At 41.2% G+C, this 20,429-nt stretch overlaps 1 protein-coding gene and 1 long non-coding RNA gene across 5 annotated transcripts in view; one reads left to right on the top strand and one right to left on the bottom strand.

Annotated features, from left to right (window-relative positions):
• Positions 1-20,429, bottom strand: part of LOC106911700 (uncharacterized) — a 407,869-nt gene that overhangs the window by 50,920 nt on the left and 336,520 nt on the right. The gene's annotated exons all lie outside the window — the stretch shown is intronic.
• On the top strand, positions 180-19,637 carry sil1 (SIL1 nucleotide exchange factor). 4 transcript variants are annotated; one of them, XM_088009295.1, is made up of 12 exons: positions 180-307; positions 523-647; positions 16,321-16,456; positions 16,783-16,888; positions 16,991-17,075; positions 17,152-17,238; positions 17,366-17,461; positions 17,543-17,664; positions 17,759-17,855; positions 17,925-18,089; positions 18,605-18,769; positions 18,877-19,637. In XM_088009295.1, exons 2-12 carry the CDS (start codon positions 558-560, stop codon positions 19,099-19,101), a joined length of 1,374 nt encoding a protein of 457 aa, XP_087865421.1. In that variant the 5' UTR covers positions 180-307; positions 523-557; the 3' UTR covers positions 19,102-19,637. The 4 variants fall into 4 exon arrangements, with proteins under 4 accessions (XP_087865421.1, XP_087865420.1, XP_087865419.1 ...); XM_088009294.1 differs by having other exon boundaries at positions 183-416; positions 553-647; XM_088009293.1 differs by having other exon boundaries at positions 184-416.

Below are 20,429 nucleotides of genomic sequence, written 5' to 3'. Positions count from 1 at the left end.
TGAATTACATTTAGCTTCCAGTTCCCGTTCTGGAACATTGTCCCAGTCCACCCCTAAGGAAGACAAATGGCCCGAGACCGAGATGGTAAAGCCACCCGGCGCACCTCCTGACATTTTTATTTGCTGAAATAACGCTCCAAGCCGGCAGAGGGCACCATTAAGTAGCTTTACTGCTGAACAACTGAAGAGGGGATGCGTTTTAACTACGTGGACCAATGAGAGCACTGGAATCATCCCGGTGAATGTGAGACAGCTGTGTTGATGTTTACGTGGTGACAGTTTGATAATACGCGACTCTGTTCAGCAGGTGAGTTCAGAGTAACATCTGCGTCACATTTTTCTAGTCGGTGTTCGAGAGAGCTGCTTACGAGGCCAGCCTGGGTAGGAACCCACCGTGGAGCCTCGAGTCTTTCCAGGTTGGTCCAGCACAAGGAGCTGAAAGCCGAACTAACTCCCACTGTCAGCTTTCTGCCAACATTAAAACAACGTGGGAACAGTCCAACGTATTTCATGTGTCTCTAGGCTCACTGTCCTGATATTGTCCTGTTCCAGTCATCATGAGGCTGATTTTCTGTTACTTTGGAGGAGCTTCTCTCAGCTGCTTGTTTCTGGTTCTCCTGCAGCTGCCCTGCTCTCTCAGCCAGAAGGTGAGTTTTAACTAACCAGTATCTGGAATATCATGAACCTCTCCAGGTTACAGTGTAGAGCTGTTCACCCGGGTAAAAACCAAACTAAAGAATTTCAGAAATTGCTTGACATATTTCTAGTATTGCGCTGCTCAGGGTGGCACGTTGGAGTAGCTCTGTACTTTCACTGAGATATTTTTCAAACTTTAATTTCTGACAAATGTCAGAAAATTTTCTTGGGGGAAAATTGCTTTTTTTAGACAACTGTTCTTGATTTGGATGCGGTGTAGCTGGGCTGATTTTTGCCAGTCATTTTTATACTTTGCTATTTTGTTATGATGCGTAACCATAACAACGGGGTGGCTTACAGCACCTTTTTTGAGCCAAAGTACATTGTTTTAATTGAAAAAATCACGAGGCACACCACCAACCAAAAATGTAAACAAAGATACTTTGTAGCCGTCTATATTACAATAGTCATTCTTATCAACGTGTCTTGAATAGGAATCAAATAAACATAAAATTTTATTTTTTATCATATTTTACATTTCTTATTTCAAATTGCACTTAACATGTCCACTTCAAAAATACACCTGAACAGTGCCACAACACTACATTATTTGCAGATAATTGTTTTCAAAAAATCTTTTAAGACCAATTACCGTACTTTCCGGACTATGAGCGCACCATACTATAAACCGTACCTTCAATTTTTTTGAACCCTCACCCAGCTCTGGAAACTTGCATACTGCACCGGGCTACAGGCCGCTGGTATCTCTGCCGCTCTCGGTTTCCCATAAGGACCCAGCAGAGGGCTGCATACTAATAACTGCTGGATATATTAAGGACCGCAGTTCTCCGTCTCCAAATCTGGTTTTGTTCACGCCGAGTTTGCGTGCATCGGCTTTATTTCCCTCCTCTACTGCCAGATACTCCTCAACTTAGAAGCTGCATCACATGAGTCTGAAAACATTTCTCCGTCGTGCCTGCTGCTGGCATGTGCTTGTTCTAAATGAAAATTAGCGCATTCTTTGATTTCCAATTTTGATTTCCAATGATTCACTTCCTGCTAAAGAGCCCACTGGTGGTTGAAGAAAAATCCACAGAAAAGCCGCATGTTCAAAGTGTAGGGAAAAAGTAGCAGCTTATAGTCCGGAAATACGGTAGGTGAAATTGGATAATTTAAACGGCACATCTGACGATCACTCACGGTACACTAGTGTGCCGCGGCACAGTGGTTGAAAAACACTGGCTTACAGCAATTGATTAACATTGGAAAAGCTGAAATAATTCCACAACTGAAGCCAGAAATCTCAGAGGAGTTGAACAGGAGGCGTGGTGGGGAGCAGAGAGGAGGAAGTTCAAACCATCTCTTCCACCCATAATAACAAGTAACCCTGACAAAGACTCAGAAAGAATGCAGTATAATATCTTTTATTGACACGTGGCTGTAGGATTATATCCCCAACTCCAGCATCCCTCTGCCAGTCGTATATAGTCGTGGCTATATACGACTATACGAGCAGACAGATTTAAAGAGCAGCAGGAAAAGAAAAGAGGTGGTTTAGCAGTGCTTGTGTCATCCAGGCATGTTACTGTGAAGCCTCGTCTCTGCAGTCCAGACATTGAACTCTTGCCATTAAGTTTCCATCCATATTATTTACCAAAAGAATTCACAAGTGTTATTTTGGCAGCTGTTTACATCCCACCTTCAGCTGTTGCTGATAATGCATGTGATGTCATTTGTTCTGTTGTTGCCAAGATACAGACACAACACCCCAATACATTTATTGCAATAAGTGGTGATTTTAGGGGGCGTTTACACGACAACGATCCAACAAAAACGGAAGCTTTGTTCCGTTTTTGTTGGATCGTTTACATGAAAACGTTCTAATTACGATCTGTGTTTACACAGTAACTGCACACATCGAAAACGTGTAATGCTCTCACTGCACCTAGTTGGTGCTAGGTTCTTTGAAACTGAGTGTGCATGTGTTTTAAAAAAAGTTCTACTTAAAGGCATGTAGATTCGTGTTTCCCTATCAGGTACCGTTCTCCCATAGATTGGGAGAAAACACGCATTGTGTGCGTCTGATTAGGGCGCATGCAGTTGGAAAAAGTGGGATAACTTTGCTGCAACACCTTGTTTGAGCTTTCTCGGTGTCCGTAGCGGGCCCCGGACTGGAAGCTGTTTATTGTTTTTACCTTGGAATGGCCAACAGTCTGTTATTCCTATATAAATTTGATAAAATAGGAGCTCCCGCCCTTCCCATATCCGTGTCCTCTGTCACCTTTTCCAGCAGTTAAAACAGTTTAATCCGTTGCTAACAAGTCGTAACCTGTTTTTCCGAGCCGCCTTCAAACGCAATATTAACGCTGAGACGCTCGCGCTGGGTTTACACTGTGAGGCAGCAAAGTAGACGTGCTGCTGCTGCGCAGGTGTGTGTCATAGACATAATATAAGGATAGACGCCTCATGCCCCGCTGTCGCCTATTGTCGCTGACGAGATTTAGGGCGGCCATCTTGGAGCGGTATACCACTCTACTCGGTCCTATGTGTTTAACAGGCACAGTGACGGATCAGCGCATTTAATCGATCATAACACGCTTTTTTGTTACTGGAAACCTTATTCAAACAGATATCAAAGCTACATTTATAAACAATTGTATTATTTAAGTATGTTATTTAAGTTATTTAAGTATTTAAATATGCTTAGTGGCTAAAACAATAGAATAGGAATGGAATATTCTGATATTGATGTATAAAGAGCATATTACAAAGCACACAGCCGTTCATAATTTATTTAATAAATTATTTAGTAATATCAATACATATTTAAATAACTATACAACACAAATAAAGATTCATAATGGCACAAATAAATAATTAATACTGAATTATATATATATATATATATATATATATATATATTTATATTTATATATATATATATTTATATATATATATATATATATATATATATATATATATATTTTTTTTTTTTTTTTTTTTTTTTTTTTTTTTTTTTTTTTTTTTGCCGACTTCTAGCTTCAGAGATTCAGCAGTTGAGATTAAGTCCAAAATCTGATGAGATCCATCCTGCTGCAGTGAATTCGTCTCTCTTTATAGATTTCTCCCTCTTCTTCCTCACATCGTGTCTTTATGAAACTTTCAAAACAAAAACGGAAGATTTGGGATGTATCTTACTAGTGAAAGAATTACATATAAATAATAGTCTTTACCACCTGTGTAAACTTTGCTGGTGAATGTTATAACACATAAGTTTTATAATATGTGTTATATTGTTTCATTTCTAATGCTCTTGTGTCATATAATCTAAGTCAATGTTAGAGAATAATTAATATTTTTAGATGTACAGAATCTCAGTTAGTCTTCATAGCGGGGCTGAACCCGTATTACACCGGGTTCAGATACCAGCTAGGCGAGATACCAGCTAATATTAGCTGGTATCTCGCCGGTGGACATAAATACAGTAAAGTAATATTCTAATATATAATATAATCACAATATATACACAATAATATGTCCATCTTACTTGTGAAATGCTGTCTGTGGAGCCCTCACATCAATAATCCATAGATCCGAACAATAATATCCCTCAGAGCTGAGGCATCGTCTATTGTTTTGATTGAGGAAAGTAGGAGTTTATACCGCTCTAAGATGGCCGCCGTATTTCCTGCGCCGGAGCAGCCAATGCGGCGTCTACCCTTATATTATGTCTATGGTGTGTGTTAGAATCATGGCAGCAAACCAGCAAAACGTAAATAACTTTGCACAGTTTTTTCCCCAAACTAACCGACTGAGTTGAGTAAAGCTGTCTGATGCAGGTAATGATAGTTAAAAGATGACTAGCTAATATCAATACAGCACGTTAAGCTTGTTAACAAGTAGCCTGTATGCTATTGATGTTGTCTATGTTCAGCTACATAGACTCATTTTGCCCCCCCCCCCAAAATAAGTCGATGCCCCCCCTGTTAAACTCGTCTGGAGACGGGGCTGGTCCAGTTCTCTAGATAAGAGGCTGAACAAACAGCCGTGTATTTTGCTACCTGGGCGGTGCGGAGCAGTGAAGAGACCCTGAGGGAACCGTATCTGATGGGGAAACAGTAACACCAGTATTGTGAGTACTAGTTTCTTCTTCTTCTGTGGATTGTAGGAAGCAGCTATGTTTTGCGTCATACTATGCATGAGCTGGAGATTCTCTGGAAGAAAAGATCCGTTTTCTCGGTTTACACGACAACGGAAAACGGTACGTTTCAGAAACATCGCACTCTGGAACCCGTTTTCAATCTGTGCCGTTGTCAGAGAAAACATTCGGTGGTTTCGTGTAAATGCGCACTACAAACGCAACAAAACTCTTCCGTTTTCCCCCGAAATCGTCGTGTAAACGGGGCCTTAGTCATGCCCAGGGGCGCTGACAGGAATATTGCCTCCCCCCCAACCCCCATTCGCGCAACTACTGTTACAGATTCTTGAGTCTGATCCATCAAAAGCATCATAAGACTTGCAACTGCCTTGCTTTCTTTGGTCCAATACTGATACTAGCACAATATTTACTGCTAGTGAATTTTACCTGCAACAGTCCGCATACAATACAGCAAATAAATTGCTTAATTTTTTTAATATTAGTTTTATCTCATTGAAATCTCTTCCCACTTGCAACAGTCTCAGACAATGTGCAAAATATACATAAAACAATCCAGACTTCTCATCAAGAGAGAAGAGGAAAAAACAAAACACAACAACAAAAAAAAAAAAACAGGCGAGAAAAAATAGAGCTGTAAAACGAAGTAAAATACTAAAATCCTAGGGACCAAGCAGAAAGGACTCAAGAGGACCCCAAAGTGTCGAAAATGTGTCTGATTTGTGATTAAGATCATGGGTCAGCTTTTCCAAAGGAAGGATGACAGAAATCTGTGTGAGCCACATATTTGGTGAAGTTCATTGTAACAAAATACACTTCTTGGCAAGAAAACAGAGAATTGTAAGCAAAGATTTAGAAGGTAAAACATAGGGGACAAGGAAAAGCAAACACCCAAAACCTTTTCAGTCACAGAATGGACGTCCCTCTAAAAGGTCAGTAATAACTCACATGACCAGAATAGATGGAAAAATGTACCTCTATGCCTCAAACATTTGCAGCACAGATTGGAACGGTCGGGGAACATTCTCTGGAGACGAACAGGGGTATAGTAGGATCTATAGAAGAGTTTGAAATTTTGTTCATGTATAGAAATAGAAGTACATTGAGGAAAGAGAGGTTCCATTGCAAATCTTGAGCCAATCTATAGGACTGAATTTCACCTGCAGATCACGTTCTCACAGCCGCTTTACAGTCAAAGCTTGATGGTTCAAAGCTGAGTAAGGATGCATAGAACTTGGAAATCAGGCCCTTGGGAGATTTGGTTGAAATCAGAGTATTTTCTAAATCCGTCAGTTCCCTACGGAATGCATTGGACCTAAACAATGACTCCATAAAATGGCGAATTTGAAGGTATTTATAAAAATCTCTTTGAGGGATGTTGCTAATGTCCCTGATTTGATTAAATGATTTAATGGAACCAGAAATCAACAGATCAGAGAAATCAGTCGGACCAGAAGAGGACCAGTTCAATAGGCCAATACTTCTAATAGAAGTTGGCAAGTCCGGGTTTAAAGTCAGGGGGGATCGAATTGAGAAAAAGGGAGGAATATTCAAGTATTTCCTTATGTCTTGCCAAGCTAACAAAGTACTGTAAACTACCATGTTTTCCTTCAATGAATCCAATTGATCTAAATTATTGATAAAAGGGAGAGAGCTTAACCTTCTAGGACAGCATGATAAAGATTCAAGGCCCAGCCATAAACAGTTGTCTCTACTAGAAAACCAGTCTGACATAATTTTAAGCTGGGCAGACCAGTAATAGAGCTGCATGTTGGGTAGAGACAAACCCTAAGAATGTGAGGGACAAGTAGCAAGGAAGATTTTGAAATGGGTAATTTAAGCGAGGGAGAATATTCATTTTTATTGCATTAACCCTAATAAGAAGTGATATAGGTAAAGTGGACCATTTGGTCAGATCATTCTTAATGTTCTGAACTAGGGGGGAGTAGTTTGATGAGAATAAGTCTTTCAGATCAGGGGTGATAAAGATGCCCAAGTACTTGAAACCTCTTTTAGACGTATGAAAAATACCATATCTTGAGGGATATTGAGAGGAGAAGCGACAGACTTGCCTAAATTAATCTTATAACCCGAAAGAGCGCCAAATTCATCTATGGAACTAAGTACAGCCGGGATTGATTTATCTGGGTTTTTCAATTATAAAAGGACATCATCTGCAAAAAGAGAGATCACATGGTGATCTTCACCTATCCTAATTCCAGATATGTCTGGGTTAGATCTAATAGACTCAGCTAAAGGTTCAATGAACAGCGTAAACAACAAAGGTGACAAGGGGCACCCCTGTCTACAACCCCTCTGAACAGAAAAACCATCAGACAGCAAACCGTTAGTATTTACCATGGCTACTGGATTGAAATGGAAGGCTTTAATCATGTTAATAAAATTAAGGCCCATGACAAATTTCTGTAGAACTAAGAATAAAAAGGGCTATTCTACCCAATCGAAGGCCTTTTCTGCATCGAGAGAAATGATCAGAGGAGGGTCTTTATGATGATTAAGACAATGAATGACATTCAGTGCATGACGCACATTGTCTGTTCCATATCTAGATTTCACAAAACCTGTCTGGTCGTGATTTATTATCTTCAGAAGAATTTTTTCTAGTCTCCATGCCAACACCTTCGCAACAATTTTGAACCAACATCAAGGAGACTGATAGGTCTATAGGATGTGCAATCTAAGGGATTTTTATCTTTCTTCAACAATAAACTGATGGAGGCAAAATTCCAGGACGGAGGAACACCTCCTGCTAAGATATTGTTTATAGCAAGTAAAAAGATGGGATGGATCTCGGGCCAGAACTTCTTAAAAATTCCAGTGGAAATCCATCTGGACCAGGGCACTTTCCATTCGGCATCGACTGGATTGCCACCCAGACCTCCTCAGGTGTAAAAGCAGCATCAAGGGCAGAGCGAGCCTCTTCTGAAATTGAGGGCAAAAGAACACCATCTAAATAGGAACCAATGTCTGATTCGATTTTATCAGCCATGTAAAGGGATTTATAAAAGTCTTTGAAAGTGTTAATAGCAGACGGAACACAGGTAACATCCCCCTTACATGTCATCATATTGATAGAGCGATCATTGATTTGGTTCTTTAATTGATAGGCAAGCAGATGGCTTGACTTGTTACCGAACTCATAATATTTCTGCTTAGTATAGAGTAACAGCGGGCATGGCGAGTATAGTCCATATTTAGCTTGGTCCTAGCAGCAACTAATGCCTTCAGATTCCATGATGTAGGAAATTGTTTATGTATATGCTCCAACCTAGACACCTCATTCTCTAGTTTTTTCTGTTTTCCTCCAAAACTCTTTTCTGAAAAGAGCCATAGGAAATTAGCTGTCCTTGTAAGGTGGTCTTGGCCGCATCCCAAATCATGGCAGAAGAAACTGGAGAAGATTCATTATCAGACCAGTACTGTGAAAGATTATTCCTAACAAAGGTACAAAAACAGTTGCTATTCAAGAACGAGGTATTAAATCTCCAGATGGGAGTCCTCACAGTATTAAATGTAGATCCATATTATAAATAAATAGGGGCATGGTCTGAAAGGGCAATTGAACCCATAGTCACATGCATCACAGGTAGTTTCTAGTAAAGCATTGATTAATGCCTGATTTTAAAATTATTTAACTGGACTTGTAGCCATTATTTTGTGCCCATGTGGCTGGACGCCACACAGCACGACGAACCCGATCGAATCGTTATACCTAGGATTTCTGTCAGCTAATGTGTCTCTCAGGTTTTGAAAATGGGCCAACAGTGGGCGACAACTCGTGTAGTGTGAGCTGGACATATTACACTAAGAAAATGAGGAAGGAAGGGTCAGTGGAGAGCACCAGAGCTGAGCCTTTTTTCATTCAGTGTCATCAAGAGAAAGAAAAAAGGCAGGAAGAGACATAAAGACGATAATTAAAATGAGGTCGATAGGTTTAATTTATCGTGCGATTAATTGATTTATCGTTTATCACGACAGGCCTACTACTTGCTTCTTTAAAAAAGTCAAAAATTTCTTCCTCTTTATTACATGGCCTAAACCCTTGACATTCCAGGAAATGAGATTAAGTGGTTGAGGCATACTGGCTTAAGGTACTATGAATGGTGTTGGAGGGAGATGAATGAAATACTGAGGCCAAAAAGAGACATGAAGAGGAGAAAACCAAGATTATTGTGGAGCGACTAAAGAAGACAAAAGAAAACCCTTTGACAAGCAGCACATACCCTCCCATATCCTGCCCCCAAATGGCAAGAAACATCCCAAAAGAAGTCACCATAAAACCTAAGTATAACTTCACAATACTGTATCTAAACAGTGTGATCACAGAAACAAACAGGACACCCAAAAACCGCATCAGTGCCCCAGGATGAATATTGAACACCAGTGGCGCAACTGCACATTATTCAGGTGGATTCGAAAACATAAATCCCCCCCCCCCCAAGGAAGGAACGTCGGCATAGAAAACATATGCTCGCTCCCCCAACAACCCCCTCGCCCCCAGCATTGTGTGCGCTGCATACCCACTTTTTATGCCACTGTTGAACACCACCTACACACCTACAGTCCTCTCTCCACAGAAAATTGGAAAATAAAATGTAAACAAAAATATAAAAATATTGGTAACAAAGTGAAATAATATTGCTACATGAATAAGCGAATAAAAGTCCAATATTAGCATGCATTGCCTTGCTTATATTCGCATCCATTCTCTCTTGTAGAAGAGAGAATAGATACGATAATATAGTTCAAGACACCCTAAAGTATACGAAATGAAATTGTTCTTCGTGTAGTCACGCTTTCATGGTCCAGAACTTTGCGTGAAGGGGATGAAACCGTCAGAGAGGACTCTGTGACCTGTCCAACTCTCTACAGCGTCATCAAGAACAAAAACAACAACAATGGAGAGCGAAAGATTTACCGCACTTAATAGAGTCCAAAAACAAAGCAGCTGACTCCGGAGTGTCAGGTGAATCTGACCCTCATGCAAACACCGGAGGCGAGCAGGGTAAGCGAATCCACGATACTTGTTAAGCCGAGCCTGCGCTCTCCCCACAGCGTCAAACTCTCGTCGCTTAGGCAGGACTTCAGAGGACAAATCGGGGTAGAAACGCAACTGGGAGCCGCCATGTCGAATATCACGTTTCTTCAAAGCAGCTCTGAGCACAGCCTCCCGCTTTGAAAATCTTAAGAACCGAACCAGTACACTCCTCGGGGGTTTGCCCGGGTCAGGAACGGCGGCCAAGGCTCGATGGGCCCGCTCGATCTCCAGCGAAGGGAAATTGGAAGAAAGGCCATCCAGAGCTGGAAGAGTTGACTGGAGAAAATCCACCAGGGAGGTAGTGCCCTCCGTCACCTCTGGGAGATTAATGATTTTTAGATTTCTGCGGCGACTGCGGTTCTCCAAATCATCAACTTTCAGCAGAAGACGCTCCACTGCCTTTTCCACAGCGGCTAAGCGAGAGCTGTGGTCTATGAGAGGCCCCAAGGGCCAAAACCTACAAACTCTTACACGTACTATCAAACTCTCATACATTTACTATCAAACTCTCTTACACATACTGACAAACTATCAAACTCTCTCACATTCACTATCAAACTCTCTTACACGTACTATCAAACCCTCTCACATTGGCTATCAAACCCTCTCACATTGGCTATCAAACCCTCTCACATTGGCTATCAAACCCTCTCACATTCGCTATCAAACCCTCTCACATTCGTTATCAAACTCTCTTACATTCACAGTGTTGAGAATGACAATCTCAATTGATGAATCATAATTTGTATTGACACACGGAGCATAAAATCAGCCAAGAAAAGCATTCAGACTTTACTTATTTTATTAAATTTCAGCGCTGAAAGGAGACACTTTACCATTACAGCCGAGAAGAGTTTCTAAAAAAGTCTGTGCAGCGTCTGAGGAGAAGGAGGAGAGTAGCTGTATCTTAAAATTTCAGTTTCTGATTGGACCCCAGGCAGGCTTTTCAAAATAAAAGCGGACCTCCGGTTTATGTTTGATTAATGTTTCTCTCCTGCGGCTTTAAAAATGTAAAACTTTGTGTTAATTGATTTGCTAAAGAAAATCATGTATCTGAAAATAAATTAAAACATATTATGTTGGCAAAAAATTCTGTAAACCACATATGTGCTACCTCAATCAAAATTGCTGACATTTGACATGCAAAAAAATCTTTCAGATTACATAAACAATACCTTACCAGGTACTTCTCTGACTTCAGGATGATACAGGGACACCTATAAGACCAATTTTAACTGAGGTTGCACATATGTGCTTTACAGGATTTTTTGCCCACATAATATTTTTTTTCAGGTACATAATGTCGTTTTGTGAATTAAAACCCTCTATGGCATGGCATTGCCCTCGGTCAACAAACCACATTTCTGTACCTCACGTTGCTCCTTTATTTTATTTTTTTGGGGGGAATGATTTAAAATGCCTCCAGACATTTTTGTCCAAATAAAAAAGGTATTGAGGTTCATGTGACCTTTTACTTAGAAGAGGAGCAGTCCTTTTTATGAAGTGGAGGTGCATGCTACACCTTGCCTCCTACTTGTAAGTTATACATCACTTTTCTTCATGTTTAAATTTGGGTCACTCTAACGAAAAATATTTTAATATCTGTGAGTATGTAAAGAAGCATTATAGATCATTTCAAGACAATTTTTTAAATAATTTATATGCTAAAACTGTGTTTTTTTGTTTGTTGCCTCAGGGCAACATTGCGCAGTTAGGGCTTTTTTATATATTATTCTAATGCGATGATATGCAGTTGATTACAAAATGATTATCAAAGCCAATTTTTTAATTTATTATTGATTAACAGCAACAGGAGATGGATGCAAGATCATTTCATGGACAAAATGTGCATGGTTCATCTGGGGTCATTCCCAATGAAAACACTGTACAACCATTATTTCATTGTTTGTTTATCTTCAAAACTGACTTGAGTCCCAAAGGGTGAAGAGCTGGTCATCAATGAACAAATGGCCCCATTCCAAGGTAGGCAAAGACTGAAGCAATACCTGCTAAACCCAAATATACGGGTCTGCAGGGTACTTCATATGGCTGGTGCAGATGGTGTTCCTTACAACTTGAAAATATACACAGGGTGAGCCGTACCACCACCAAATCTACCAGATATGGGAGCTGGTGGAAATGTTGTCCTTTGCTTGGCTCAAATTCTACCAAAAAAATCAGAACTACAAACTCTTATAAAAGGGAACCTGCAGCCCTAAGTCCTGTCACTGATGTGAATCTGGTCGCTACAACCCATAGATAATCAGATAAACAGATGGTGATTCCCTGGTACGCCAATAATCAAGTGCCAAAAATGTGATGCACACTTTTTTTCACATCAGCAAGCAATTCCTTCCTGACGTTTAACATGTAATAAGGAAAAAGACTGTTTTCAACATCCTTAGTGATTCTAACTCTGCCAAACATACCCATGTACAAACACACAAATGCTCGTTTTAGTAATTTGTGCAAATGTACCATTCATTAATGAAAGTTAGTCGTTTATTTTATATTTGGTGAGTTGGAACATGTCTGATTTATTTTTGTCAAAAAAGGTTTTTTTATGAATATAGTTTTTGTTTGATTTGTATTTAATTTCTCATAATCACTGTAGAAAACTTGGCGTTTTAGACCCCTTGTAGCAAAATGTTGCCCTGAGGCAACAAACCCAAATCCGGTTCCGGGAGGTGTCGGGGTCCGATTTTATGATTGATATGTAATTAGGGACCAACAGGCTCCCAAAAGAATGCAGGAAAATATTTTTTCCCCAAAAAAATAAAAAAGTCATGCCATAGAGGGTTAATTAACACAAAGCTTTAGCCTGTTATAGCCGCAGGAGAGAAACTTGATGTGTGAATCAAACATAAACTGGAGATGTGCTTTTATTTTGAAAAGAGAGCGCCATAACTTGTGCTGTCGCTAGCTTTACTGCCATTTCCAAAGAGGCGACTATCCCACTGATGGATGGGGTTTCCAATGCTGGCTGTCGGCTTCTAAACACTTTTGATAATGTTGACATTACTGTGGGAACGCTAATGATGTCATTTAAAATATTAGTTGCTTCTGTTAGTAGCTGCCGCTCAGCTATTTTTCTGTCCGTGAAAACCCGCCTACTCCTGCCTGGGGTCCAATCGGAAACTGAAATTTTAAGTTTACTTCCGTTGCAATCAAACTCTGTCAGAGAGTTTGATAGTACGTGCAAGAGAGTTTGACTGTGAATGTAAGAGAGCTTGATAAGCGAATGTGAGAGGGTTTGATAGCGAATGTGAGAGGGTTAGATGGCGAATGTGAGAGGGTTTGATAGCGAATGTGAGAGGGTTTGATAGCGAATGTGAGAGGGTTTTTATAGCGAATGTGAGAGGGTTAGATGGCGAATGTGAGAGGGTTAGATGGCGAATGTGAGAGGGTTAGATGGCGAATGTGAGAGGGTTTGATAGCGAATGTGAGAGGGTTTTTATAGCGAATGTGAGAGGGTTAGATGGCGAATGTGAGAGGGTTAGATGGCGAATGTGAGAGGGTTTGATAGCGAATGTGAGAGGGTTTTTATAGCGAATGTGAGAGGGTTAGATGGCGAATGTGAGAGGGTTAGATGGCGAATGTGAGAGGGTTAGATGGCGAATGTGAGAGGGTTAGATGGCGAATGTGAGAGGGTTTGATAGCGAATGTGAGAGGGTCTGATGGCGAATGTGAGAGAGTTTGATAGCGAGTGTAAGAAAATTTGATAGTATGTGTAAGAGAGTTTGTAAGTTTTGGCCCATGGGGCCTCTCATACCTTATTGTTACAGGGAAACTGTACATCTGCCATCATTGGTAGCTATGTTAACTAAACTGAGCATTCACAGTTTGGGAGGGAGGATGAGCAGCTGCATGAGATTGTGATTGACAGTGCTAAAACCCGCCTCCTGCTTCTGATTGGTTGTTTCTAAATAGCACTGGGAGAAGGCAGAGGAAATCATTTTTTCACAAATTATCTCTTATGCCACACTGTCACAACACAATAACGGTTCAAACAAATATGTCAAACAATATTTTTTATAAAAGTTACATACTGCAGCTTTAATTTCACTTAGGAGAGGACGGGTCAGGAGGGACATGACATTTTTATATATATATATATAAAATTCCCTTCTCACCACGCAGGTGGTCTCTTTCATCCTCTGAGCTCGGGTCCTCTACCAGAGGCCTGGGAGCTTGAGGGTTCTGCGCAGTATCTTGGCTGTGCCTAGAACTGCACATTTCTGGACTGAGATGTCTGATGTTGTTCCTGGGATCTGTCCACTGCTCCAGTTTGGGGGTGACTGTCCCGAGGGCCCCGATGACCACAGGCACCACTGTGGTCTTCACCTTCCGGCCTTCTCCAGTTCTTCTCTGAGGCCCTGGTATTTCTCCAGTTTCTCGTGCTCCTTTTTCCTGATGTTGTAGTCACTTGGTATTGCTACATCCACCACAACGGTTTTCCTCTGTTCTTTATCCACCACCACAATGTCCGGTTGGTTCGCCATTACCATCTTGTCTGTCTGGATCTGGAAGTCCCACAGGATCTTGGCTCGGTCATTCTCCACCACCTTTGGGGGTGTTCCCCACTTTGATCTCGGGGCTTCCAGTCCATATTCTGCACAGATGTTCCTGTACACTATGCCCGCCACTTGGTTATGTCGTTCCATGTACGCTTTCCCTGCCAGCATCTTGCACCCTGCTGTTGTGTGCTGGACTGTCTCAGAGGCCTCCTTGTACAACCTACACCTTGGGTCTTGTCTGGTGTGGTAGATCTGAGCCTCTATTGCTCTGGTGTTTTTATATATATTATATATATATATATATATATATATATATATATATATATATATATATATATATATATATATATATATATATATATATATATATATATGAAATATTAATTTTAATGCAAACTAAGGTAAAACTGGCTGGCTGCAGTCCAGACAGGAGGCTGTTTTTTATAATTTTATAAAGATTGTTTGAATTTCTGTCAGCAACAAATATATCGTTTTTGTTGTGTAATTGTTAAAGGAGCAAAGACACTACGAAATCCCTATGGATTCCCTGGAATGATGCTAACTAGGTTGTCATTGGATACAGTGTTGCTCACCTTTGGGATTAGAGCTGCTGCTGACTGTTAAGAATGGTAAAATGTACAGGGACAAGTTAAATATATGAATATCTTGGCATTTCTTTTCCTTAATTCATTAAATGCTATGTAGGCAAACAGTCTGTAGCTAAGCTAACTATGCTAAATGGTTGATGATCACAGTCTACTCACCTCTTGGAGAAAAACTGGGTTACAAATAGACATTCTTGTCTTTTTCTCTCTTATATCTCTATTTTTTCAAACTTGACTTTATTTTTCTAGGCAGCATAGTAACTGCCATAGTCGTTCTTGTCGTACTGAATGCTGCTGAAAACGTCACCATCAAGCACGCTAAGCAGGAACTAACCATTTAACGCAGATACAGGGGGGTTCAGGGATGTGTGCCTTTTGGTCTGGGAAAGGTAACATTTAAGTTTTACTGCTAAAAACAATAAAAATACAACCACAATAACAGTAATTGACAGGGCCCCATTTTTTTTTCTATTTGTTGTAAAAAATAAATAAATAAAAATTGTGGGGGCCCCCCTGTGGTCAAGGGCCCTTGGAATTATCATTTTCCCCCCCTTCTGGTCATGCCTCACTCTTCTACACTGCCAACTTTTCACCAGTTTCAGCTTCTCCACCCGGGCAAACAAGATTTTGGAATTGTTTTATGCTAATATCAAGGATGCATCTCCAAACCAAGACCTCCTCTGGCAAAATCGAACGATAATCTTGTTTTTCCCTGCTCTGAATACAAACCCCTGGTGAAGAGACCAGGGGGTTTCCTAACAGCCATCTTCCTGTTAAGAAGTGGTCACAGGAAACAGAAGAGGCTCTCCAGGGTTGTTTTGAAGCAACTGTGATTGGGCTACTCTCTCCCAGCCACATGGAGATGACATCAATACCATGACTGTGTGTGACTGACTACATGAACTTCTGTGTGGACAGCACCATCCCCACCAGAACAGTGAGATGCTTTTCCATTAACAAATCCTGGATCACCAGTGACCTAAATTAACTTTTAAACAAGTAAAAAAGAGCTTTTAGGAAACAAGACAGAGCGTTGTTGTGGAGAATACAGAAGCAGCTCAAAGTCAAGATTACAGACAGCAAGGAGAAGCTGGAGAATAAACTGCAGAATAAATTTAAACTTTCACATATGAATTAAATAAGGAATTTATTGTAATAATGAAACCTTTTTCCCCCCACTATCTGACATGAAATCAGATTGAGTTGTTCCTGTTTTTGGTCACTTAGGATTACCAAAATGAGTTCTAATTTCTTAAATGCCACAATAAGTAGTTTTTTGTATTATTTATTCGGACATAATTGGGTATTACTAAATGATGATTCTACATTTCTTACCTGTGTCTGCAGTCTGAAGGTGCCTTAACCGTGGTGAATACTGAAGGAGGAGGGGGTGCTGATGAAGAGGAGGAGGTGACAGTTGATGACGATGATGGAGTTTTTGAGGTTGTTCAGCCTAATGAACAGTGGCAAACACTGAAACCAGGTGAAGTAACCACATCTGTTCAGTTGCTTTTAGCACGTTATGGTGAAGCACTCTTTAAAACTCACATACGTCAAAAATAACTTAATATTTGTACAAAGTATAATGAGATTCTGTTAATTATGCAGGAATGCCAGAAAGCATAACCTAAAATATAGATTATTACATTATATTTGGTCTTTGACCATACAAGCATTCATTGTCTTCTCATAAATGTCAACTGTCCATACAAACATAGGCGACTCAGTCTGTGTCTGTTTGACCAATGGCCACTTGTCATAACGTTGTTGGCTGTGCGTGTGCGTGCGTGCGTGCGTGTGTGAACTCAGGCCAGGCCGTCCCAGCAGGCTCCCATGTGAGGCTCAACCTGCAGACCGGTGAGAAGGAGGTCAGGCTGGGGGAGGAACAACTCAAGTACTGGACCCAGCAGCACAGGTGGGTCCCTGCTAGCACATATGCATTCAGGAAATGCTTTCCTCAAGGCTGAAGAGCAGTGGTCAAAGATCAGCGATAGAAATGGTCATTCTGTGGTGGCAGGGAAGAAGAAAAGAGCTGGTCCTCCATTGATCCCGATGAGGTGAAGCGGGCCATGAAGAAGATCAAGGAGGACCAGAGCAGTCAGGTAGTGAGGTGCTGCAGAGCGCGCCGTACTGACCGGGTTCTGCTCAGCACCGTCCCAACCCTTACTGTGTCTGCAGGACTCTGCGCCGTCTGCGTTCCGGTCACTGGACGAGTTAAAGAAGGACATGGCTGAGCTGGACCTGTTGGTGGAGACGGATGTCCAGGTACACTATGTAGTCAGCCTTCTTGTTCACTGCTGGAAGTCTTGCTCTCTCTCACTGGCTCCCAACTGAAGATCAGATGATGGATCAGTTTACTCCCTTCATCTCATGCTGTTTCCTGTGTTTTCAGATCATGAGGCGCCTGCTGGATCAGTTCAACAGCAGCAACTCCACTGCGGAGCAGAAACTGAGCATCCTGCAGGAGCTGGAGTACCTGGTGCATCAGGTAGCATGGCACATTCCCCATGAGCTCACTGCATGTTATCATGTTAACCTGCATGTTGGTGTGTGTGTGTGTGTGTTTTAGGTGGATAACGCTCAAACCCTGTGTGCGATGGGGGGCCTGAGCTTCATCCTGCAGGGTATGAACAGCTCTGATGTCCGACTCCAGGAGAACTCTGCCCTGGTCCTGGGCTCCGCTGTGGCCAGGTGCTGAGCCGGACTCATGCCTCCATTCTCAGCACATCTTAGGACGAAATTGTGTTCAGCTTTTTGCTTTGATGCATCTGTGTTGGTCCTGCAGTAACCCGGTAGTCCAAGTCCAAGCAGTGGAGGGGGGCGCTCTGCAGACCCTTCTAACAACGCTTGCCACCACTCAGCCACTCAACGTCAAGAAGAAGGTGGCTTCCTGCCTGCACATCCCGCCATCCATACAGAGAACATTTAAATTTATGGTTCTGTGATTTTAGGTCTTGTTTGCACTAGCATGCCTCCTGCGTCACTTCCCCTACGCACAGCACCACTTCCTGTCCCATGGTGGGCTGCAGATTCTATCGGAGCTCTTCAGGGCAGACGCTGGTGGAATCCTGCGAACACGCATAGTCACCATGCTGTACGACATGATCAGTGAGAAGGTACAAACCAAGTAGTCATCTTTTAATAAGCATACTTTCTGCTTTCTAGTTTTATAGTTTTATTAGTTTTATAGTTTTATTTACAGGAGCACAAATATCCAGCAGCTTTTACTGGACCTGGATGGCGTCAAACCTGCTTTTACTGAATTTATTAAACAAACATGTTTGCTCAGAAACGGATTCCCGCAGTTTTTTTTTTTTTTTTGCTAATGCATAATTTATGAGCAGCACCCGTTAGTTACCACATAGTGATAGTTTCAGCAAATATGTAAAAAAAGAAAAAAAATGTAATAAGTCACCTACTGCAGCTTTAAGTTCTATAAGGAATAAAAATGATTGTGTCCAATCAGCCTGCTTTATATTTTTCTTCTGTATGTAGATTTTTGAAGGGGTTAAATGAAGGAGTTTGCAAATATTTCTAAAAAGGCCCCACAAAACTAGTGGTTTTTAATAAAAAAAAACAGTTCTGTAATGGTGGAATGGCTGAATCTGGTCTCTGTATCCTGCTCGACCAGGAGCTGATCTCCCAGGCCGGCCTGGACCCGGTCCAGGACCCGGCCCATGCTGAGCGGCTACGTCAGTACTCCCAGGTGTCCCTGCAGGAGGAGCTGATGGAGGAGGGCTGGTGCTCTCTGGTGCCGCAGCTGCTCCAGTCTACTGAGCATGACTACAGGGAGAAGGTGGGCCGTCGACCCCCAGCCTCCACTCTGCCTCTCTGCAGCTTCAACCAACAGATCCAGTACAACCAGAGGAATTGTATGCTTACTTGATGCCGTCTTGTTTGCAGGCTCTGCGGGCGTTGTTGGCCATGACTCCTGTGTGTCTGGATCAGTACCGCTCAGACAATGCTCTGCTGGGTTCTCTGCTCGCCCTCAGACTGCAGTACTCAGAACTAATCCAGTCAGAAATGATCCTAGGAGAAGAGACCAGCTACTTCACAGAGATTGTGGAGCTTATAGACTCTCTCCAGGTCAAAGTGAAATACCAGCACGTCCTGCTGAGAGGAAAGTAAACACACCGTCAGGGTAAAACAACCAGTACTGGAGTCTAACAACCTTCACAGGTTTACGAAGTTTTTAAACATGGTCTGTGGATGCAGATCAAAGAGGAAATGCTCTTGTCTGGAATGCATTGTGTATGGCAGCGGAAAATGGTTCAGTTCATACATTTTAGACCCAGCAGGAGCTAAATCCTATGCGAGTCTGCTGCTGTAATCAGACAGAGCTCCTGTTCCAACATGAGTCCTGGCTGATGAGGATCTAAATTGACTGGTCCAACCATGACATGAAAACCTCAGTTACCTACTTTGTATCCGTTGGTGCTAGGTGTTGCTGGGCCACCCAGACAAACCAGAGCATCCGTCCATCTTCCTCCATCAAAACCAAGAGCTTCTGCCTCAAGTTTCTCTCTGGATGGTGATATTATACTCTGAAATTTGTTTCAGGGTCTAACCAAAAAATAATGAGGACTCATCTGTTGGTAACTGAAGTGTCTTATGGAAAATATTTATTTTTATTTAAAAAAATAAATAAAAAGTTTAAACACTAATGTTGTGCTTTTGCCACTTTTGCAATGCACGGTGTAAAGCAGTAGAGATGTCTGGAGTGACAAATCATGGTTCTGTCTGGTTTTGGCGGTAGCCTGGTTTGTGCAGAGGGGATTATGGTGTGGGGCTTTATTATTTATGTGTTTAAGTTTGGCTTGACCCGTTTCTTGCCAGTAAAAAGAACATTGATTTATTTAGTGATTCATGTTCATGCTGCCAGTCTTGAAGAGAAGTTTGTTGTGTTAGAACTTAGTTATGCATTAGAGTGCAACCCTGGTGTACTCATCCATCATCATTGTCTGACCTCAAAAATCACTTCTGGAAGTATGGTAAAGAAATTCCTATAAACACTCTAAAACTCTGAGTTGAGCTGTTCTATATGTGATAAACTTTATGGGTGACGAATGGGGATGGCAGAATAGTGAATATTATTAGGAACAGTTTTGAGATCACAATTTAAGACTTGCCTAAATTTGGTTTGCCAATTCAGACAGTTTCTAAAATTAGTAATTCTTTCTTTTTTTTGTAAATATTTATTGAAGATTCAAAATCAAGTATGACAAGTCACATCAGAACAAAAAAGTTATTTTTAAACTAGGCAGAAAACAAAGATAATATATAAAGTAAAGGATATGAATACTACACAAAACAACAGTGTGAGAAAAATAAAGCAGAAAATATTACAAATGCAAGAGGAAATTAAAATTTTTGAGCTATTAATATAGGTATAAAAATTCGGCGGTCTTTAGGGGTGTATATGCGTGCATGGATGTTTATCCTGTCTGTCTCTGTGT

This window comes from Poecilia mexicana, unplaced genomic scaffold (genome assembly GCF_051168715.1).
Source record: "Poecilia mexicana isolate PSO_F unplaced genomic scaffold, ASM5116871v1 scaffold_10, whole genome shotgun sequence".
Lineage (NCBI taxonomy): Eukaryota > Metazoa > Chordata > Actinopteri > Cyprinodontiformes > Poeciliidae > Poecilia > Poecilia mexicana.
This window is presented reverse-complemented; position numbering and strand designations above follow the sequence as displayed.

Bases quoted from the DNA above. Each gene is read 5' to 3' on its own strand.
- sil1 (XM_088009295.1), top strand. From the start codon at position 558: ATGAGGCTGATTTTCTGTTACTTTGGAGGAGCTTCTCTCAGCTGCTTG. The intron at 16,457-16,782 runs GTGAAGTAACCA...GTGTGAACTCAG, and splicing joins GTGGCAAACACTGAAACCAG to GCCAGGCCGTCCCAGCAGGC. The intron at 18,770-18,876 runs GTGGGCCGTCGA...TCTTGTTTGCAG, and splicing joins AGCATGACTACAGGGAGAAG to GCTCTGCGGGCGTTGTTGGC.